The sequence below is a fragment of the Macaca thibetana genome, chromosome 13 (assembly GCF_024542745.1).
Source record: "Macaca thibetana thibetana isolate TM-01 chromosome 13, ASM2454274v1, whole genome shotgun sequence".
NCBI classification, from domain to species: domain Eukaryota; kingdom Metazoa; phylum Chordata; class Mammalia; order Primates; family Cercopithecidae; genus Macaca; species Macaca thibetana.
The window spans coordinates 18,334,889-18,358,959 of record NC_065590.1 but is presented as its reverse complement, the minus strand read 5'-3'; the positions used below and the strand labels follow the sequence as shown (position 1 = coordinate 18,358,959).

The 24,071-nt window shown below is 46.6% G+C and overlaps 1 protein-coding gene across 1 annotated transcript in view; it reads left to right on the top strand.

Moving 5' to 3' along the window:
- Nucleotides 1-24,071, top strand: part of SH3RF3 (SH3 domain containing ring finger 3) — a 376,001-nt gene that overhangs the window by 309,961 nt on the left and 41,969 nt on the right. Inside the window, exon 8 of the mRNA XM_050753008.1 lies at nt 6,705-7,024. Within this exon, the coding sequence (XP_050608965.1) occupies nt 6,705-7,024 (320 nt within the window). The remainder of the gene's footprint in view (nt 1-6,704; nt 7,025-24,071) is intronic.

The following is a 24,071-nucleotide window of genomic DNA, read 5'->3' as shown; positions in this document are numbered from 1 at the left end:
ACTACGTAGATAAATATATGAGATGTTTTCTTATTATTTGAATATCGTTAAAATATAATTGACTGTTTAAACAAAAGTCAAAACAATCTAGTTTGGGATTTAAAACTCAAAAGTAAAATGTACAATAAACAAAAACAAAGTTTGGGAAGGGAGAAGTGGAAGTTTGGTATACTACTGTAAGAATCTTTATGTTATAAAATTATTTGTAAATGTCTATAATAAAGTAAAGATGTAAGCAGTCACTAAATATGAAACAAAGAGTTACAGCAAATAAGCTAAAAGGGAATAAAAAGGAATCATGAAAACATCCTATCAATCCAAAAGAAAGCATTAACAGAAGGGAAAAGAAACAATGAATACATGGGTCAAAGAGAAAACATATAGTAGGATGGTAGGTTTAAACATAAATCGTGTAAGTAATCACACTAAATGTAAATGGTCTAAATAACCCTAAATATAATGCAGAGATTTTCACACATTACTAGAAAGAAACAAAAAACCAATGGTATGCTGTGAATAGGAAACATACTTTAATACTTCAAGTCTAAAGACACAAATAAGCTAAAAGTGAAGGGATGGAACAAGTTATACACATTATTCACAGTAGTTACATTCTATAAAATTATCATGAACACTGAATTTGTGAATACTATTGTTTCTAGGTGAAATTGTGTGTGGCGTGCGTGCATGGGTGTGTACACATATCTCACATAAATTATCATCTTGTTCTAGTAGATTCTATTTTATTTATTTGACAAAAGAGAAAATGAGGTTCAGAAGGATTAAGTGGCTGACCTGCGGCTGCTCTATTAACAGGTGCCAGAGCTGGGATTCAAATACTGTCCAACTGGCCTCAGAGCCAAAACTTCCTGCACTGTACTGTGTTGCCACCTATCGGATCTATCCTCCTGTCACCTCTGTGTGATGCTGAAACAAAAAGACAGAATGTCGCCTTGTTCAACCTCAGCTGGGAATATGGGTGTCAGGCAACTCAAATTTTTTGCCATTCCATGAATGTCTGAAAATAACTGAAAGCACCACAGATAATGACTTGGGGGTTACAAATCATTTTTCACTAGTAGAAGAATTTGCAAATACAGAATCTGCCAATAATGAGAATAGATTATACCACACTAATATTAAGCAAAAGAAAGCTGGAGTGGTTATCTTAATCAGAGCAGAATTTATAACAATTATATTATTAGAGATAAAAAGGCAATTTCGTAACAATAAAGGGGTCAGTTCATTAAAAGGACGTAACAGTTCTAAATATTTATACACCAAGTAACAGAACCTCAAAATACATAAGCAATTATGGATAAAGGTACAAGGAGAAATAAACAAATCTACAATTATGGTCAGAGACTTTCATCTCTCTCTCAATATTTGATAGAACAGTTAGACATAAAATGGTAAAAATTTAAAACATTAGAACAACAGTATAATCAACTTGACTTAGTTGACATTTGTGGAACATTCTACCCAACAACAGCAAAATGCATCTTCTTTTCAAGTGCACAAGGAACATTTACTGAGATAGATTATATACTGGGCCATGATATTTTTAAGTTTCAGCACATTTAAAGGGATTCAAGTCATGGAAACTACATTCCCTGACCACAGTGGCATTGAATTAGAAATCAGTAATACAAATAATAACATATTTGATATGCTCAAATATTTGAAAACTAAATAACGTACTTCAAAATAACCCATATATTAAAGAACAAATCAAAAGGGGTGTTATAAAGCATTTTGAGCTGAATGAAATGAAAAAGAACAGTGAACGTGGGAGGGCTAACACTGATTTAGAGACTTCTTATAAAACTACTATAATTAAGTTTATGTGATTTTATTGTAAAGATGTTTGTTTTTAATATTTAAAAAGTCAACTCTATGATCTATGTAAAATGGAACACACAATAGCCAAGTGTTGAAGCACTGACCTACTGGCTCTAGGATAAAAAGCAGGCCTTGTTGGCTGACTTTCAACTCCTGCAGGAGAATATGGACAGGAAGGCCCTGTGAGAATCAGGGGACCAGAGCCAGGTGTGCCAGTTCTAACAGCTCCATCATTTTCCAGGGGATGGGCCATACTAAGCCTCCACCTGGGGTGTGAAAGAGAGAAGAGAGAGCCCCAACACTGGTCATGGTGCTGAAGATGGCTCTGGCCTGAGGACTAGGACTAGCTCAGCACCCTCCCTGCAGGACCAGAACTCCCAGAAGCCCATTAAACCTAGTTCTGAGGGAGGGTCCCAGAGGCCAAGCAGCACTAACAACAGAACTGCCAGGCCCAGAAAAGTAGACAAAAAGCTGCAAGCTCAGGGTGAGCTGGCACACTAAGATTTCAAAGCACAAAAGGGAAACTCACACATAAGTTAGCCAATAAACTCAAGAGATGGGAGGAAAATACGGGAGAAATCTGAGAGCATCTTTGCAATCAGTATGTTTAAGATCTAAGAGGAAAAGAAGGAATAACATACACAAAAAAATAAAAACAGGAAGCTATGAAAAAATAGGTGGATGGCTATGAATCAGAAACAACTGGATGTGAAAAAGAACCAATTTGAAATTTTGGAGAGGAAAAATATATGTTTAAATACAAAACCTCTGTAGGTAGCATAAACTGTAGACACAATTGAAAGTAGAATTAGTGAAATTGAAAAACCATACAAAGGAATTTATCCAGAATACAGAGCAGAGACGAAAAATATGAAAGAGATGTATAAACATGGAGGATATATTGAGGAGCTCCAAACTACTTCTAACAGGATTTTCATAACTAGAAAACAGAAGAGGTGCGACAGAGAGAAGATTTAAAGGAGTAGTCCCTGAGAATTCTCCAAAATTGAAGAGGGGCTCAGGTTCTCACACAGAAAGCACAAAGAGTGCTGAGTAGGAAAAATAACCAAAAATCCAAGTCTAAACATGCTGAACTTAAACTTCAGGCATCAAAGGATAAAGAAAATACTATAAAAGCTGCCAGAAGGCAGATACAGATTACTTACACAGAAATGAATAAAAATATAAGAAAGAGCCAGTGTACGCACTATTTCAAAAATATTAAATGTAAAGAAAAATGGGAAAAGGAGGTACTAGCTAAAAGAGGACAAAGTATAGAAGGAATATTATTTATTAAATGGGAGAGACAACTGGTTAATAAATTATGGGGGAAAAGCTAATAAAGAGGCTAAATATAGGAGAGAAGGGATGAGCCAGCGAAGGTATCAAGGATGTGGGTGAAGGTGTTGACCTGGTGGGACCCAGAGTCCTTGTGACTGGAAGGGAGGGGTGTGGGGAAGTGGAGAGGGGGGTTGGCCTGGAGTTGTGGGAGTTCCATTTCATCCCTGAAGTGGGAAGCAATACCCCTGAAAATAAGGAAAGGACAAAGCTGGTGATGCAGTAGGTCATTTATTCATTCCCCTATCATTTATAAAGCACCTACAGATACTAGGGACATACAGTGAACTGAGTGAGGACTCAGTCCTTGGGGCAGCTGTAATGGGACTGAAACACACCAAAGATTTAAAGAGGAGAGGAAAGGGAAAAGCAGGGAGCATGGTTGGTGCTTTCGTAAACAGCCTTCATCTGTCAGCCTGACTTCAAAGAAGGTGTGGGCTACTTTGGCATCACTAACGAGTAGTCCCAGCCAGCTCAGGGTGGGAGCACCCGGGGTGGGTGAAAATAAGGGTAAATGCTACCAGAAATGAGCACACTCTTCACCAGCCAGTATCGTGACCTGAGCTTTGCCTTGCTTTCTCACACTACAGTTTTTCTTCTCCAGTGGTTCCATTCTGTGAAATCGGAAGTGACGTGGCTGGGGTTCTTTTTTCTCAGAGACTCACTCTTTTATTCAAAAAATGTACAGAGCACCTTCTACATGCCAGGCACCATTGCGGGGGTTATCCGTGAATTAAGCAGCCATGTCCCTACCTCATGGAGCTCCATTGCAGTGGGGACAGGCAATGAACAATCAGCCTCCAGTGAACATGTAAATTACACAACTGTGAGGAGCTAAGCACCTTGCGGGCAAAAGAAAGCTGGAGCTAGAGCAGGAGCAGGGGAGGCTGAGGCTGCAGAGGGCAGGCAGCACTGTGAAGGCAGTAGGCAGGTCTCTAGAAGGTGGTATCTGAGCCTTCCAGGCACCTGAGGGTCCCGCCTTGCAGCTCTGAGGGAGGTGAGGTCTGTGGGCAGGGGTGCTGGCACTGTGCCTCTGAAGTGACCAGGAGCCAGTCGTACTGGCAGTGGCCAGGAGGCCAGTGTGGCTGAGGGGAGGGTATTAGGAGGTGAGGTTGGAGGTTGCTGGAACACACTCTGTCTCTTCTTTGGTGCCTGGATGAGCAAAGTAGTGTGGCAGGCAAGGGGAAGCCAGCCAGGAGGTAGAGGCCAGCCATGCACAGCCCAGGGGCGCAGACCCTGGTACAGTCCCAAGGCCAAGGGCCACAGCGCTTCCCTGGCAGGCTGTCACCCCATTCCAGGGACTCTGGGCCGAGGGAAGGGGAGTCAGCCAGTTGAGGGGAGAGATGAATAAATCTCCAGGAGTGGCCTCCGAGTCAGTGTTTTCAGGGTGATTAAATGACCTGAGGCCCCTGGATCTGTGTGATTGCCTGACCTGCTCTCCTTGTAAATATGGAGCTGTGTTGGGTGAGGATCAAATATTTCAAGTTTCCAACCCAGCTGAAGCCCTGAATATTAAAAAAAAAAAAAGAAAAAAAGAAAAGAAAAAAAAAAGGAAAAAAAAAACCACGCATAAATCAGCCCTTCTGTATTTCATCTCGTAGAAGCAGCAAGCTGCCCAAGTCCCGGAGAATCCGGGATCACATAATTAGATCTCACCAGCGCTTCACACACGGCTGTGTCAGAAGAAGGCCCGACTCCCAGATGGAGAGCTTTGTACGCCTCGCAGTGCTGCTTCCCGTGGCCTCCAAACGCTGTTAGGATTAACGAGTGCATAGTTGGGGGCTGAGAAGATTGTTTTTATTGCATGGATTTTCTTTCATGCTCTGAAGCCATGAATGCCACAAAGTCTGCTGGTAGAAAATGATTACAGTATGACATAATTTTTCTCTGCCTTAAGAATGCACAGCAGCTGGATGTGAGCTGCGTGGTGCTGCCTGGGCCACTTGGTATAAAGCAGTGTCTGATGCTCAGCCCAGGTCTCCACTTGGGCCAGAACAACCCAGGACAAAAGTCACCATTCCCCCGGGGACGTTCATTCTCTCCCAACATTTGTTTCATCCATATTTATTAATTTCCCTGAAATTACTAACACACATAGTAGCAGAATTACTATGAATGTGGTGCTGCGTGTAAAGGGAGCTGTATCTTTTCATATGGGAGGTTTTTACAAATGTTACCACTTTCAATCCCTAACATCTTTAAGAATTGTTTTTGCTGGCAGCAAGGTGGTGGATCCACAGTTGTAAGGTTCCAGTTTTGTAAACCTGGAAGCCTGGGACTTCGACATGCAGGCACAGCAGCAGATACAGACAGATGGCAGCAGGGTGGTGGGCGGCTTCTCCTCCAGGCTGCTGCTGGGAGAAATGTCCGCTGCTTTCTTCCTGCGGTTGTCTCCGGCCAAGGCAGCTCTCGTAGGCTCAGCCCTCACTCAGCAAGATCACATACCCAGTGTGGAAACCAAGGACCAGCCGGGCCGGTTCAGGGGTCAAGAGTAACTGGAGTCAAGCTTGATCGGTTTACGTGCAGTGGTGCTTAATAATTCAGGGGACATCTTGAGGCCTCACTGAGATGCTTTCACAGGCTTTACTTTTATGAGCATTTTACAAGCATATTTCAAAACCGTATTTTCAAAATTTTTCTGAGTGCTTTAGCTCATCACAGCAGAGAAAATTAGTTAGAGCAGGAGTCCGCAACCTCCAAGCCACAGACCAGTTCCGGTCCATGGCCTGTTAGGAACTGGGCCGCACAGCAGGTTGTGAGTGGTGGGTGAGCAAGTAAAGCTTCATCTGTATTTACAGCCCCTCCTCAATGCTTGCATTACCACCTGAGCTCCACCACCTGTCAGATTAGCAGCAGCATTAGATGCTCACAGGAGTGCAAACCCTGCCGCACATATGCGGTATCTAGGTTGCACGCGCCTTATGAGAATCTAATGCCTGATGATCTGTCGCTGTCTCCCATCATCTCTAGATGGGGCTGTCTAGTTGCAGGAAAACAAGCGCAGGGGTCCCACTGATTCTATATTATGGTGAGCTGTATAATTATTTCACTATGTATTACAATGTAGTAATAATAGAAATAAAGTACATAATAAATGTAATGCACTTGAATCATCCCGAAACCCTCTCCTGCCCCAGTCTGTGGAAAAATTGACTTCCACGAAACGGGTCCTTGGTGCCAAAATGGTTGGGGATCACTGAGTTAAAGGACTTCATAGAACTGGGAACGTGCCCATATTCATGGCAACCTTGGCAAAGCTGTTTTAGCTCCACCTGAGGAAAGGGGTGTTTTGAGCCATGGCAGGGCCCCCTGATCCCTTGGGCTTTGGAAGATAGGAATGAATTTTCAGGGTTTCTTGGCATATTTTTCCATCTGTGAAGTGGCCAGGTCTGGAGAAACGTGAGAGAGAGGCTGTGAGGGCTCGAGGAGGGAGCCTGAGAAGAGTGTGCACTGCAGCTGCCTGGCAGGCCTGGCAGGTTGCAAACTAACCTTTCATCCTGCTCTCTCTCCAACCACGTCTCCAGCTGCCCACTCTGCAGCCCAGGCTCAGGACCGGCCAACTGCCACCGTGTCACCCCTGCGCACTCAGAACTCTCCATCCCGCCTGCCTGCCACCAGCCTCAGGCCCCACTCGGTGGTGTCCCCGCAGCACAGCCACCAGCCCCCAGTGCAGATGTGCCCACGGCCGGCCATCCCCCTCACATCAGCAGCATCAGCCATCACACCTCCCAACGTCAGTGCCGCCAACCTCAATGGGGAGGCTGGAGGGGGGCCCATCGGTGTTCTGTCCACATCCAGCCCCACCAACACAGGATGCAAACTAGACGAGAAGAAAAGTGAAAAGGTAAGAGGCCCGTCCTGGACGAGCCCTGAGCTCGAGGCCAGCTGCTTACTGTAACTCGTTGGCACTAGATGGCAGTGGCATTTGTGCAATGGAAGCTTGAATGTGGGCACCAAATGACTGTCCCTAGATGAACCAGGCGTGTGACAGAGAGGGAGCCGAACCACCACAGCAGCTGGTTGGAGAGGAATCAGGCAGGCCTTGGGTGCTGGCAGGGCCAATGCAAGTCCAGCTACATTTCTCATGCAAATTGGAAAAAGGTGTCCCCTCTTGAAAATGCCTTAGTTCCATCTGTTGTAAAATCATTGTAATATACTCATTTTGTTAGAACGAGATACTTATTGCCACGTGCTGGGATATTGTAATGATAAATATATAAATCTACATGTGCAGTGTGAACAGCACCCACTCCCTTTAATATGTCATCCTTGTGCAGTCCACAACCTGTTAAACCATATGGGACAGGCCTATTTCCTGAGTAGCAATGAGAAGGAACAAGAGAATGCTGACCTGATAGCTGGTGTGTTTTTTAGCTATTGTTTTAGCCATGAAGTGCTGATTTCATAAAAGAAAATCTGGGCCAGGCACGGTGGCTCAAGCCTTTAATCCCAGCACTTTGAGAGGCTGAGGCAGGCGGATCACCTGAGGTCAGGAGTTTGAGACCAGCCTGGCCAACATGGCAAAACCCCATCTCTACTAAAAATATAAAAATTAACCAGGCATGGTGGCATGTGCCTGTAATCCCAGCTACCCAGGAGGCTGAGGCAGGAGAATCACTGGAAACTGGGGGACAGAGACTGCAGTGAGCTGAGATTGTGCCACTGCACTCCAACCTGGACAACAGAGCAAGACTGCATCTCAAAAAAAAGAAAAAAGAAAGAAAAAGAAAGAAAATCTGAGTCCAAGAAACTTGTTCCAGTTGCCACTGACCTAGACATTAGATTAACCAGGATGAGAATCCAGACTTCCAAATCAGTGCTGTCCAGCAGAAACATAATGCAAGCCACAAATTGAATTTTAAATGTTCAAGTAGCCACATTTTTAAAAAGTAAAATTAATTTAAAAATAAATTTAAGGGCCGGGCGCGGTGGCTCAAGCCTGTAATCCCAGCACTTTGGGAGGCCGAGACGGGCGGATCACGAGGTCAGGAGATGGAGACCATCCTGGCTAACACAGTGAAACCCCGTCTCTACTAAAAATACAAAAAAAACTTAGCCGGGCGAGGTGGCAGGCGCCTGTAGTCCCAGCTACTCGGGAGGCTGAGGCAGGAGAATGGCGTAAACCCGGGAGGCGGAGCTTGCAAGTGAGCTGAGATCCGGCCACTGCACTCCAGCCTGGGTGACAGAGCGAGACTCTGTCTCAAAAAAAAATAAATAAATAAAAATAAATTTAAAAGGTGAAATTCATTTTAATAGCCTATTCCGTTAAACCCAATATCCACAATATTACTGTTTCAACATGTAACCTGTATTTTAAAATTGTTGATGAGATATTTTGCTGTTTTTTTTACATGAAGTTTTTGGACGCCCATATGAAATCCAGTAAGCAATTCTCCAGGGCTCAGGGCCCACGCACTGCCTGAGACAGTATCCCTAGGGCGTTGGACTGGGTCCTGGGCAGGGAGCCACTCTGTGTATTGGCCTTGCTGCCTGAACGGTTTAGGGATTGTTCTCTCTTGGCTTGACTGATTCTGTGGGTCTTTTGACATCTTTCCATGTAAAATCAGTCTTTGGATCAGGATGTCTTAGCCAGGGCTTAGATGGGCATCCTGGACACTAGATGGTGAGTTCCATGCAGGGACAGCCTCTCTCTCTTTCTCGAGGCCATTGCCAAACACAGCACTGACTTGACGGGCTCTCTGCCCATCACTCTGGAGGCAGGCCCTGCTCCCCTGTCCTCTGCATGAGCCGGGAACACGGCAGACGTGGGCCATACCAAGTTCCGCAGGGCCTTAGCACCTCCTGTGTTATTCAGTCCAGAGCGATGGTTGTTCCTGTGCTGACTGGTGTGGCAGAGGCATGCAGCTAGCAAAGCTCAGGTCTGCTCCAGCCTGACAGGGCACCTGACTTGAAGGGCCACAGCTGCTCTGTGTTTTGTGTCTGTCTACTTGAAGAACAGTTCAGTCTTGAATCTGTTTACTTCTGCCCTGCAGCTCTTGTTATGTGGCTGGGTCTCATCAGGAGGGAGAGGTGGGATTCACAGTCCTACCCTCTCACTTAAACATTCTTCCTTCTTCCCAGCTGCTCAGGAACAACCGGGGCAGACTTGGAAAGTGGGGGCCGTAATAGTTCCTTCAGCATTTCTGGTTCTTTGCACAAGAATTCCCTCTCTCTAGTTTGTGAAGCAAATGGGACCGGCTTCAATACGACCATTGCTGAGTGGGTTTCTATGACATTGAGTCCTGTAGGAATCTACATGAGGATAATGCTCTTCCCCGTCACCCACCTAAGTGTGAAGCTAATGAACACCAGCTGGGTCTGTTCCTAGCCTGCCTATTAGACACTTTGCAACTATTTCGCTTTCACGTACGGTTTACGCCCTCTAACAGTTGTCCTATATCAGCAAAGAGCAGTTGAGTCCAGAGGACACCCCAACATCCCTCTTGATGAAAGGCACCATGCAGGGACGCCCTGCCATGCAGGGAAAGCTGCACATACAGTGGCTCAGCCTCCTCCTCCCCTGGCAGCTCCTGAGCCTCTGTGGGCAGCAGAAGTGCGCAGGCCACGCTTGGGGCTGGGCACATGCCGTGGGCACACAGGGAGCAGTCCACGCTGCACTCCAGGCAGGAGGCGAAGTGGTTTTTGGTTTTTGTGAGGCCGTGTGAGCTCGTGCCCAGAGGTTCAGTAAACCCCAGCGGAGAAGCGCATCGCCCTCGCACACATTGTGTGTGCTTTTCATTCCCACCTCTCGTAACCAACAAAGACAAGCACTGTCTATAAAACCACCTGTGAACATTTTTCCCGTCTGTGTTCCCACTTGAATTTCTCCCAATTTGCAGCAACGCCCAAGGCATCTACAGCTGCCGTTTGTAGCAGAAGAGCAGAGATGATGGTCATTTTAGTCCACTGCTCAGAAGCAAGTGAGCCTGTGTGACCTGCACCAGCAGGCTGGGCTGGGCTAGGGGGCTGGGGCCAGCACGCTCCCTGCAGGCCGCTTCCTGCGCCCCAGCCCGCCATGACTACGCTGAACAGGCTTCCTAACTTTGGGCAACTTGATCATAGATGTACACATGTCTAATTATGGCAAAGGTTTTTTAAAGCATTCGGCGGTATTCTCCAGTCTGTTTCTGTTAAATTTTCTTTGGGAAAAGACAGTGAGCTCCTCACTCCCATGTCCACTGAGACACACACCTCAGTGTGGCACAGTTTCCTAGCACCAGTGCTGCTAAATTCCACCCAGGCCCTTCCACGCATATACCACAGAGAAGTCAGGGTTGATGCAGCTCCTGGGCACCGTAGAGTAGGGAGTAATTTTCTCCTAGGAGCATGGGAGATTTAGGCACCATATCCCTGAGTGTGGAGAAGGAAGAGGCCCCAAAACCAGCTCTTTGTTGTATGGTGTCAGTGGCTATGGTTGAGGTCCCAGGAGGCTGGTCCCCAGGAGGCTGGTGCTGGGAGGCTGGTTCCCGGAAGGCTGGTCCCCGGAGGCTGTTGACAGGAGGCTGGTCCCGCGAGGCTGGTGACAGGAGGCTGGTCCCAGGAGGCTGGTCCTTGGGAGACTGGTGCCGGGAGGCTGGTCCCGGGAGGCCAATGACAGGAGGCTGGTGCCAGGAGGCTGATGCCCAGGAGGCTGATCCCAGGAGGCTGGTCCCCGGGAAACTGGTCCCCAGGAGGCTGGTGCTCTGCTGCTATATCCAGGGGGATTCGGCCTTTGAACTCTGCTCCCTGCATGGCCCAATGTGGTGTGGAGGCCTCTAGGGATAATACAAGTGCAGACAGAGTGGCAGTTCTTTCTACAGACCCAGTCCTGAACCAGAGCTCCTCTCTGGGCCCAGGCATCTGCCAGCCTATGCAGGGACCTCTCCAGCCTAACCGCCCAGGTCTCTTCCCGCCCACCTGCCTGATCATATTGCTCCCTGCAGGGGCTGCCCTGTGGCCAGGTCCCCAACACCCACAAATTACACAGTAGAGCTCAAATCTGGTTTTAAAAGGTGATCTTCAGGATTTAAGTTATCCTTTTGCACTTAAAAATGAACTTTATGCTTGAAACAACCATGGAACACTGCCTATTGTATCCATCCGTGACAGTTTTCTGGTTTTGAAACTGTGTGAGCACATCAGCACCAGGTGATATGAACCCTCAGGGTACCTAAGTCCAGGGGAGAGTCACCCAGAGGAGAAGGGTGCCAGTGCCTGCCAATGGGCTGCGTGCGGTCGGCATCCCTAACCACCCGGCCGGCCATCACTCATTCTCTTATTTGTGCCCCAATCCCTGACTCATCTGTGTATTGCAAGGAGCATGAGGATGTACCTGGCAGAGCGCAGGCACGTGGTTCATAGTGATGGAAAGATCAACCCTGGCCTGGAGGAGCCAGAGTGTAGTACAGGTCGCTGTACAGGTACACAGGTGATTGATTGCAGGAGAGGGCGGGTGACGGACCTGCGTGTGGGAACAGAGGGTCACCGAAAAAGGCACCTGGCCAGCCCAGGTCAGGGGAGGCTTCCTGGGGCACAGGTGGGAGGATCCTCGGTTGAGGGTCACCCCCAGCAGAAGCCAGAGGACATGGCCCGAAGGTGAGGGCCAGGGATGGGAGAGGTAGCAGGCAGCCCTAAGACGACTCATTGTCAGCCTCTCAGCACTGCAAAATCTGCCAGGCACTGGGCAGGAGGGTGCCATGGGTGCCATGAGGCCATGAGTGGTGCCCCTTGCTTCCTCGGGGTTCTGAGCCCCTTGCTGTCCTTGTGCAGTTGACCAAGTCCACACGGTGAGAGCCCTCCTGCCAGCCGCCTGACTTCTGTGGAGCCCTCTCCTTGGTGCTGAGGTTCCCCGAGGCTCTGGCCCGGCCATGGACTCCACAGCAGCATTCTTCAAATGATCAGTCCAGTGGATTGGGACCACATTTTTATTTAGATTGGACGGGATAAACAGAATGAAACAGGGTAGCATAGATCTTCATGCTGAGCGTACAGTAGGGACGGTACACTGGGGAGCTTCTGTGTTGTTGTGTGCGAGTCCTGACATAAAACTTAATTCAAAAACATCTCGAAGCCTTGGGCCGACAGCCCCTGCCCATAGAAGGCACCTGGTGATGACTGTAGACTAAAGAGAATTGGAAAAACTGCTGCCAGTTAAGTTTTCACTCTCACAACTTATGGGAAATTCTTTGTGGGCCAGAAAAAAAAAAAAAAGGTAACTTTCCTTTTATGGGTGTGGTAGTTTTAGTTTCAGTGAGTAATAGAATATTGAAACTTGAAAGGGCCTCTAAAGATGTTTTCTATTAAATTCCCCATTTTCCATGTGTTCCTGAGGCTCAGAGACCTTGAGAGACTTGCCTGGGGCCACACAGCATCGGCAGGGGAGCTGGCACAGGAATGCTGGCCTTTCGCCTCCTGTGTTTGGGTCCAAGTGCTGACTGTGGTGACCTCCCAGTCCCTGGGAGACCATGGCCTGTCCAGGAGTCCCACAGTGAGACAGTGGGCCTGGACAGTCCCACGTCTGTCCAGGGTAGCGGCTGGCAGGAGACCATGAGATTGGCCTTGGGGGGAGAATGGGCCCTAGGTGTCTGCCTTCTGGGTCCACATTGGACCCAACCACAGCCAGAACCCGTGCAACAATGAATCACTGACCAAGTCCGTGTGGACGGCATGATCTATGTCATCAAGACTCTGCAAACCCAATTTGGTGTGAAAGGAACAGAGGACCTGACAGAGTGACCCATAATGGTGGCAGCAAGGCCTGGTCTGGAGCATGGAAGCTGTGGGACACATATGTGCATCCACCCATTCAATATATGTATAATCTCATATATATATGTGTTTCATATGTCATATACACTTATGATATTACATAGAAATGTGATTATATTTTTAATGAAAACCAAGGAACATCCAATCCAAAGAAATCTTGAGGATGAAGCTCTTTTGAGTAGCCAGGCAGCTCTCCCTAAAGTGAAGAAGCGCTGGCTTATAAATGTATTTCCTCTCGAGTAGAGGCACCCTGCAATAGGTAGACGCTTACTCGTCTATCCTACTTCTGCTGACAGGCAGCATGGGAAGCCAGCCGCCGCCAGCTTTCATGCCAGCTTCTCCAGAGTTACTAGCCCTATTCACTTCCAAAGTGACAGCGACACTCTGCCGGCACAGGCTGGCCACACGCTCCCACCAGCCAGAGTGGGGAGGGACCTGCTGTCACCTGCAGACACTGGCATCAGAGATAGAAGGGGCTGGATCTGACCTCACCCAGAACTGAGCTCACCCACGTGGGAACCATCATGTGGATCTTAGGGGAGACCTGCCCCCCAGCTTGCTCACGGAGCCCCTCAGCCCATGCTCTGGCGTCACGTGCAGCTACAGCCTGATGCATCCCTGGGCTCCCAGGTCCATGGGGGGCTTGGGAACCTTGGGTCTGCCCCACAGCAAAGTCACTGAGGAGTCTGACGGTCAGCCATGGGCCATGGAAACCACCTCCGCCCTGGCCACTCATGCCCGGCAGCTCTGCCGGCCAGTGGCACTGGCGTTGGCTGGGCAGAAGGGCTCACAGAGTCAGCCCCATGTGGCTGGGAGCGCCGGTGACTCCAGGTCCTCTTCCTGTTCCCCCATTGTCAGCCTGTCTTCCGAGGGATAAGGGGAGCCAGCGTGCGCAGCTGAAAATGAACCCATCCTGAAAGCATTAATCCCAGCTGCCAAAGAACATTCTGAAGTTTTCCAGACAGCCTTTTTTGGAAGGTGTAAACTGCTGGAGCATCACTTACCTGATGACAAGAGTGGCAATCTCTTTCTCTAAGTTAGGAATGTCCTGTCAGAGCACAGGCCCTGAGTGGGGCAGGGCAGTGGCCCAACCTGGTCTGAGCAGAGGTCAGTGGTGGCCTGGAGGCTTCTCTTATTATCTGCCCCCTCCCAGGACAGCAAGTGAAGCTGGCTGTCCCCAGTTCTCCTGTAGAAACTCCATGGCCTCTGCATTGGGATGAGGCTTCTGGATCTCAGCGTGGTTGTGAGTGCCGGTGACCCTTTCAGGGTACAAATGTGGACATGAGGTCCAGAGAGGCAAGGTGACCTGCCCAAGGCCACATGACAAGTAGGGCACTGGGAATGAAACCAGGCTCCATAGTACCCACAAGTGCCCACTCCCCATTCTCTGCTTCTGCTGGTTAGCTTCTCCTCTGGTCCTGCTGCTGAGCCTTGAGAAAGTGGCAGGGACGAGGGAAGGAGCAGGAGCCACAGTCATCTCAACAGCCAGTGAAGCTTGAATTTGGAGAAGGAAGACACAGTGGATTAATCAGCACGGAGGGTGGACCTGGGGTCAGCTGCCTAGTGTGAATCAGGTCTCCTGATTACTAACTGTGTGACTTCAAGCAAGCTCCTCCACCTTCCATGCCTCAGTTTCCACATCTGTGAAATGGGGATGATAACACCTACCACCGTGAGTTGTTGGGAAGAGTAAATTTAGTTAGTCTGATGAATGCATAGCATAGTATTCCAGACAAAAATATTAGAAATTATTATTAAGAATTTGATAGTTAATCGAAGTCTGGATCCCAGAAGAATTATATGATCCATGCAGATATAAAACTTATATCCCTGAGGCTTCTCTAAAAGATCAAAGGGGGGTTTAATTTTTTTTACATATATATATAAAAATATATATACTTATAAGTAGGTGTATACATAAATATATGTACTTATAAGTATGTGTATATATAAATATATATACTTATAAGGATGTATATACATATAAAAATATATATATTTGTGTGTGTGTATATATGTATATACATATATACATACACACACACACACACACTCCTATCCATCAACAAATGGAGAGATGTAGGCTACTCAGAAGGGAGCCCTAATTGGTTGGTGCAAGCTGTGTGTGAAATGTCATTTATTTATCTCCTCAATCCCTGGAGATTCCATTTCCTGGTTCACTTATCCTATGTCCGCCAAGAAACACAAATAGAAAAAGATGTTTAAGATTGCAGTTTTGTACCTGACCTATAGCCTGAACAATGAAGGGAACTCAAGAAAACTATTATTCAGAAGTAGGGTTTCAACTGCAAAGCATTAAATCAAAATCCATCTTTAAAATAGTAATACACTTTAGAAAAAGAAAAGGATTTGTGAGTCACGTGTAATCGTTGTGAGGGTTCTGCCACCCTCCCCAAAGGGCACCGACTACTAACGAATCACTGATCAGGATTACTGTGAAATCCTACACTCTAGTGCCACATGAGCTGGACAAGCAAGCGATGCGTGTGACAATGTGGCTGGGGCAGGCGATGCACACACTTCATGGCCAGGAGCCCCTGGCACAACTCGATTCCCATGTCAAGTCTAGATTCTGTTCTGCAAAAGTCTACTGCTGTGACTGCCTTCTTTTTCAACTGATATATTCTCACAGTGCTTTCAAAGACATAGGATTTTTTTCCAGCCATCCGTGCCCAGAAAAACTCAGTGATGGCATCAGTTCAAAAGAAAAACAAGCACACGTCCCATAAACTACATCAGAAGGTCATGCCCACACATCGGACCCAGCCGTCTGTCCCTCCCAGAAGGCAACAAAGTCAGCAAGGCAGGGCATCTCTGAACATTCCACAGCACTTGCCAGTGCTCTCCATTTTGGTCCCATAACTGAGGGCAATGCCGAGAAAGAACACAGAGTGCTGCGTTTGGCGTTCTGTTTACTGTGGTTTTATTTTATTTTTTTCAGGCACTCAGGCCATGTGGTAGGGAGCTGGGGAGGGCACTCTGTCACCTCATGGGAATAAGACAGCTTCATACCATCATCTCCTTCTAGAAGAAGTCACTCCTGGGACAGTTTGGTTTTTATTCACCTGATAAGTTATGTGCTTGCTTGGTAATTCCTTCCAGGCCGCATCTTAATAAATTACGAGACACATTTGTATATAGCGTAAGAATGAAACTCATTAATCTTTTCAGAGGATTCACACTCTATCTGGATCTCAGATAGAACCAATAGGTCAACTTCATGAAAGTGTTATTCCTATAGGATTTCTTTGTAAGACCAGCAGAAATGGCTACATTTATGGCTTCATCAACTGCTTGCTTGCTTGCTTGCTTGCTTGCTTTTCTTTCTTTCTTTCTTTCCTTTCTTTCTTTCTTTCCTTCCTTCCTTCCTTCCTTCCTTCCTTCCTTCCTTCCTTCCTTCCTTCCTTCCTTCCTTCCTTCCTTCCTTCTTTCTTTCTTTCTTTCTTTCTTTCTTTCTTTCTTTCTTTCTTTCTTTCTTTCTTTCTTTCTTTCTTTCTCTTTCTTTCTTTCTTTCTCTCTCTCTCTCTTTCTTTCTTTCTTATTATACCTTAAGTTCTAGGGTACATGTGCACAACGTGCAGGTTTGTTACATATGTGTACATGTGCCATGTTGGTGTGCTGCACCCATTAACTCGTCATTTACATTAGGTATATCTCCCAATGCTATCCCTCCTCCCTCCCCCTCCCCACAACAAGCCCCGGTGTGTGATGTTCCCCTTCCTGTGTCCAAGTGTTCTCATTGTTCAATTTCCACCTATGAATGAGAACATGTGGTGTTTGGTTTTCTGTTCTTGCGATAGTTTGCTGAGAATGATGGTTTCCAGCTGCATCCATGTCTCTACAAAGGACATGAACTCATCCTTTTTTATGGCTGCATAGTATTCCATGGTGTATATGTGCCACATTTGCTTAATAGAGTCTGTCATTGATGGACATTTGGGTTGGTTCCAAGTCTTTGCTATTGTGAATAGTGCTGCAATAAACATACACATCATCTGTCTTCTAACTCTTATTTATTTTCTCCTTCACTTTAAAGTCACCTTACAACTCCCCTAGACTTCAGTTTGTGTAGTGTTAAGATGGGAATAATGTCTTTTTCTACTAATGGAAATACTATGAAAATTAGTTATTGGTTTGTATCAGTCAGGGGCCTCCAGAGAAACAGAACCAGCAGGAGAGAGAGAGAGAAAGAGAGAGAGAGAGAGATATTAAGAGAGAGATAATGTATTTATTTTAAGGAATTATGTGATTGTGGAGGCTGGCAAGTCTGAAATCTGTAGGGCAGCCCAGCAGGCTGGACCCTCAGTCAGGAGTTGCTGTGCAGTCTTGAGGCAGAAAATCATTGTCCACAGGATGCCTCTGATTGCTTTTAAGGCATTCAGCTGATTGGGTGAGGCCCACCCACATTATCAAGGTATGTACTTTCAGTAATCTCCTTTACTTAAGGTAAACTGACTGTAGATATTAACACATTTGCAAAATGCCTTCATAGCAACATCTAGATTAGTGTTTGCTCAAACAACTGGGTACCTGCCTAGCTACACTGACATAAAACTCACCATCACTGTCCACCCTTTGTCAACTTGACATCTCCCTAAACTATACTTAGTTTCTACATAAAGACAAAAGCAAAGTCTTACTTCTGCCTAACATGATAATACAACAAGCCTGAATACACCAAGATTGCACACGCCCTTCCCAGAAGAGGATTCAGAGTCTTTGAATGATGCTTCCTCTTCTCCTTGATACCCTGTAACTTAAATACTATCATATAATAATCATATCATATAAAAGTCAGTGCAACTTATATTACATGGTGAGATAGAGAGAAGAAAACAAAGGTACTGCTTCATGTACACATTCACACAGACATACTCATAACAAAATAGGAGGAAACACAACAATTACAATCCTCATTTCTGTAATTGTTCACATGGTCATGGCTGGTATTTATAATTACTTTGTCTCCTATCCAATCTGTATTCCCCTTCCCTTCAGAAAGCACCTCAGCTAGGCATGGACCCTTACCTGATGGGGTGACCCAAACCTTCACTCCCGAAGGGTCTGGGCCATTTGTAATCCTGTCTGGATTGGGTGGTTACAGTTTTCCATTGACCTCAGTCACGGGGCATTGTGATTGAGAGCGCACTAGGAGACACCCCAAGGGATTCCCTGTATCCCAGACGTGCTCTTGCCCACATCCACTATGGAAGGCCGTCCAGTTTCCCGCAGTGGTCAGGATCAGTCACCCCAGCCAGCACAGCAGTTCCCGTTTTTGCCTTTGATTCTAAAGCACATGGATCCCAAAGCGGCTGGGTGGCAGTCTTGACTTCCAGCTCAGTGGAATCATTGTGGTGTTTCCTGGTGGCAGCATTCATCCCCCTGGAACCAAGACCTCTAGACTAGTAGAGCATAATGTTGTGAGAACAAGAAGCAGACATTTTGCTAGTGGGTCCCTGGGGATCATAGTGAGTGGTGCCACTCCCCTTTCTGCCCCATGATTCCTGGGCCCATGAGTCCTGGCTGTAGGAGAAATAGCACCATATATTGGATGCTGATTCAGAGCATACAGAGCCTTCTGGAGAATATTGCCCCAGCCCTGCAAGGGACTGTCACCCAGCTGGTGCTGTAACTGAGTCTTCAAAAGGTCATTCCACCATTCTGTCAAGCCAGCTGCCAGCACGATGGGGAGCATGGTAGAGCCAGTGAGTTCCATGCGCACGAGTCCATCGCTGCACTTCATTTGCTATGGAGTGAGCTCCTCAGTCAGAAGCAGTGCTGTGCAGAATACCGTGATGGTGGCTAAGGCATTCTGAAGTTCATGGATATTCACTTCCATAGGAGAAGACAAATCCATATCTAGAGTGAATAGTGTCTATTCCAGTGAGGACAAAACACCACTACCCCTTCCTTGATGGAGGTGGTCCAAGGTAGTCACCTTGCCCCCAGGTGGATGCTGACCATCCCAGGAAATGGTGCCATGCTGAGGACTCACTTGCTCTCTGCTGCTGGTGGATTGGATCCAGTGGTGGCCGTAGCCAGGTTGGCCTTGGTGAGAGGAAATCCATGATGCTGAGCCCATGTGTCACCTCCATCCACAGTGGCCACTCTATTCATGGGTCCACTGGGCAATGACAGGAATGGCTGAGGAAAGAAGCTCAGTCATTGACTGCACTCCCCAGAATCCCATCTGCGGAATTACTAAAGTCCTCTTCTGCTGAGGTCACCCTTTGGTGAGCATTTAAATGGGACACAAATTTCACCACATGTTTTCCCATTCAGAGAGGTCTTTTCACATGCACTTTTCTAATTTCCTTGTTACCAGTTTTCCAATTACGTTTCTTGCAAATCCCTGAACAACCAGCCAAACCATCGGCCACAGCCTGCGAATCATTAAACAATCACACTTCTAGCCACTTCTCCTTCCAAGCAAAGTGCACAACCAGGTGCACTCCTCAAAGTTCTGCCCGCTGAGAGGCTTTCCCTTCACCGCTGTCCCTCAGGGATGTCCCAGAGAGGGACTGCAGTGCTGCAGCTGTCCACTTTCAGGTGGTGCCTGCCTATGGTGCAGAAACATCTGTGAACCAGGCTCAAGTCTTATCTTCCTGTGTGATCCAATGGAACTGCCCTGGAGGCCACAGGTGCAGGCTGGATGAGGGAAGGCAGCATAGCCGGAGTGGGGACCATGGGCATTTTAGGCTGCTTCCTCATGTAACTTACTGGTGCCTTCAGGACCTGCTCTAGCCCAATCATGTATCCACCCTTCCATTTGGCCATGGAATGCTGCTGCGCACACCCAGCTGTATGCTTGGTGGGTCAGATAACACCAGTTCACAGTGGGCAGCTCTGGTTGCATGGTAATTGGTGGCTCATGGTCAAGCATTTAGTCTCCACCAAGGCCCAGTGGCGGACCAAGAACTATCTCTCAGAAAGAGCGTAGTTGTCCTTGGAAGACAAGAAAGGCTTGCTCCAAAATCCTAAAGACCTGCGCTGTGATTCACCTGCCAAAGGCCTCACATAGCATCCCTGTCTGCCACAGTAGTGCCTCAGGCACCATTGGGGCTGCTGGGTCATGTGGCCCAAGGGGTAGAGCATCTTGCACAGCAGCCTGGACCTGTTTCAGAGCCTTTTTTTTGTTCTGGGTTCCACTCAAAACTATAAATTTTGGGAGTCATTTAATAAATGGGCCAAATTAGTATACCCATCTGAGGAGGATATTGTCTCTAAAAATTCCAAGAGCCCCACTCAGTTTTTTTACTCTGGCTACAGGAAGGGCTAGATGCAACCATTTTTTCTCATCCCTTACAAGGGATGTCTCAGTGTGCCCCCACACCACCAAACCCCTACAAACTTCACTGAGGTAGAAGGCCATTGAATTTTAATTCGATCGATTTCCCATCCTCTGACATGCAGGCGTCTTACCAGCAAATCTAGAGTAGTTGCTACCTCTTGCTCACTAGGTCCAGTCAGCACAAGGCCATCAATGTCATGGGCCATTATGACATCTTGAGGAAGGCAAAGGTGATCACCATCCCTGCACACTATTTTGTGACACAGAGTTGGAGAATTGATCTACCCCTGTGGTGCTTTGCTGGCCTTGCCTGCTGAAAGCAAACTGCTTCAGTCTTTACTAACAAAAAAAAGCATTTGCCAGATTAATCACTGCATACCAGATACCAAGAGGTGTGGTGGGTTCATTTGCTTAAACAATGAAATATTGTTTGGCATCTGCAATTGGAGTCACCACCTGGTTAAGTTTATGATAATCCTGTCATTCTCCATGATCCGTCTGTCTTTTGCACAGGCCAAACAGGAGAGCTGAACAGGGATGTGATGAGAATCACCACCCCTGTATCCTTCAAGTCTTTGATGGTGGCACTATTCTCTGCAGTACCTCTAGGAATGCGTATTGCTTTTGTTTTACCGTTTTCTGAAATAGAGACAGGTTAGTGGTTTCCACTGGCCTTTCTTGCATAACAGCCCTCGCTCCACAGGTCAGGAAACCAATGTGAGGATTCTGCCTGCTGCTGAGTACGTATAGGCTGATGATGCATTTCAGAACTGGAGAAAACCCGCAGGATGGGTTCAGGGCCACACTTGAACCATTGTGAGAAGGACATGAGATAAAACTCCACTGATCACCTGAGCTCCATAAGCCCATCCCTGACTCGCAGACCATAGTGACGTTTGGCTCACATGAACTTAGGGTCAGTTCAGATCCAGTGTCCAGCAGTCCCTGAAAAGTCTGATTATTTTCTTTTCCCTCATGCGCAGTCACCCTGTTAGGGTAGATCCCTTTGGGGAAGCCTGGGAGAAAGATTAACAGTGTAAGTTTTTGGTATGGTGCTAGGGTCTCTCCTCAAAGAGACCTAACCTGTAAATTCAAGGGATTCTGGGTCTGAAAAGTAGCTGAAGTCTGGGGATTGATTGAAGGGCTGCAACTCTGTTTTGTGATTCAAGTTATACTTCTGTTCACTAGACCTAGAACTCTTCTGTTTATACAGCTCAAGTAAGAATGTAGTAGACAGCCCATCTATTTCTCTTCCAGGAAAATAATGGACTGCCAGTTGCCAGTTGATTACTGCCTTGACTGTGCTGTCTGTTTTGGTAACTTGTCTTGTGGTATTACCGCCTGGTCGGCCTTGTCTTTGGTAATTATGTGCCTCTATGTGGGCCCTGCCCCCTCCCTCTGGGGCCCGGTCACTTCCAGGTTTCCCAGCTCCATGGCCGTAGTTCCCACTGCAAGGTCTGGCTTATGGAGAAGTGTGACCCCAGAACTTTTCAAGGGCGTGAGGACTCCCCTTACACATCTGTTTCTCATGGTCATGGTGAAAGGCGTGTCCTCTGGACCCTCCTGGGATGGGAGGAAATAATAGTTACTTCCAATTTCTGAGTATTGTGCAACTTGGTAACAAACAGAGACTCTGGAAGCAATGCGGAAGAAGCCATCAGTCCCCCAGGCTCACAAAAGAGGAGATGTTCATGTTCGTTTCCACTGCGGTCAAGCTACCTGAAGCTTTTAACACCTTGAAGAGACCTGGCTGCAAATGTTTGTATTAGGAACATGCTAAGATCATGGAGAAGGATGCCCCTGTGACATGGAGAGTTGCAAGGGAATTGTCCCTCAGTGGAGGCCCCGTTCTCCCTGTCACAACGGATTCCCTGAGCTGGGCTTTCAGGACTCTTGATTGCCAGAGGGTGGTGTAGACAGGGCAGGGGTGAACATTCAGAGTCTTCTCTTAGGAAGAGGCACCTGTACAAAGTGTGCCTGGCAAGAGGTCACCAGAAGAGGAAGGAGAGACCCTCGCTCAGGAGGGTCCCCAGTTCACAGAACATAGCTCTAGAAAGGAGAGCAGATGGCATCTGTGCTGGTAGACCCGCCAGTCCCCACCCTGCCGGCAGGCCAGGCTGCAGCATTTTTACAGGGGATCATTCAGGTTCTTCTAAAATACCTCCAGGGACAAGAGCTCACCACTTAATGAGGGGGTTTGTTTTATGGCTGGACTGACCTATTGAAAGATTCATCCTCTTGTTGGGCAAAATCTACAGAGTCTATACACATAGATACACATCCACACACAGATACACACACATGCCTACATACATATACACATATACACGTGAACACATACAAATAACATTCACGTGCAATAAGCATATTCATGTACATACCTCTACATGAATACACAACATACACATACAAACATGTCTACATGTGCACAGACATATTCACCTGCATGTAAAATACATGTGCACACATGTAAACATGTGTACACATATACAGATGCATACACAAACATGCATGCATGCATAGCCTCACATATATACACATCCTGCAGAGTTGATCCACTTCTGCCAGCTCTACTCCCTCACAATCAGTTTCCTCTTCTAAAAATAGCCCTTCTGATATTGGAAGTCATCCTTCCAAGACTTTTTTTGAAGAGACTTTATTTTTAGAGCAAATTTAGGTTCACAGAAAAATTGAGCAAAAAATGCAGAAAGTCCTCGTATACTCTCTGCTCCCACACACACACAACCTCTTCCACTATCAGTGGCCTGCACCAAAGTGGTCCGTGTGTCAGGATTAATGAACCTACCTTGACACATCATTACCCAATGTCCATAGTTTACATTACGGTTCACTCTTGGTGTTATTCAATCTATGGGTTTTGACAAATGTATAATGACATGTGTCCCCCATTATAGTATCATACAGAATAGTTTGACTGCCCTAAAAATCCTCTGTGCTGTGCCTGTTGATCACTCTTTCCCATCTAACTCCTGGCAGCCACTGACCTTTTTACTGTCTTCAGAGATTGGCCTTTTACAGATTGTTATACAACTGGAATCATACACAATGTTGTAGCCTTTTTGCGTTGGCTTATTTTATTTAGTGATAAGCATTTACGTTTCCTCCGTGTCTTCTCATAGATTAGTAGCTCAATTCTTTTTAGCACTGAATAATACTCCATTGTCCAGATGTACCACAGTTTATTTATCAATTTACCTACCAAAGGACATCTTAGTTGCTTCCCAGTTTTGGCAGTTATGAATCCAGCCGCTGTAAACATCTTGTGTGGATTTTTATGTAGACATAAATTTGGATAAATACCAAGAAGGGAGATTGCTAAAAGTATGTAAGAGTATGTGCTGAGATTGGTAAAAGTACGTTTAGTTTTGAAAGAAACTGCCAACTCTCTTCCAAAGTGGCTGCACCATTTTGCTTTCCTACCCGCAGTGAATGAGAGTTCTCATTGCTTCATGTCCTCACCAGCATTCAGTGTTGTCAATGTTTTGGATTTTTGCCATCCTAATAGTTATGTAGTGGTCTCTCATTGTTATTATACTTTGCAATTCCCTAATGACATCTGTATTAGGCCATTCTTGTACCACTATAAAGAAATACCTGAGACCGGGTAGTTTATAAAGAAAAGAGGTTTAATTGGCTATGGTTCTGCAGGCTGTACAGGAAGCATAGCAGCTTTTGCTTCTGGGGAGACCTCAGGAAGCTTCCAACCATGGCAGAAGACAAAGGGGGAGCAAGGAGTCTCACATGGCAGGAGCAGGAGCAAGAGAGAGGGAGGAGGTGCCATACACCTTTAAACAATCAGATCTCATGAGAA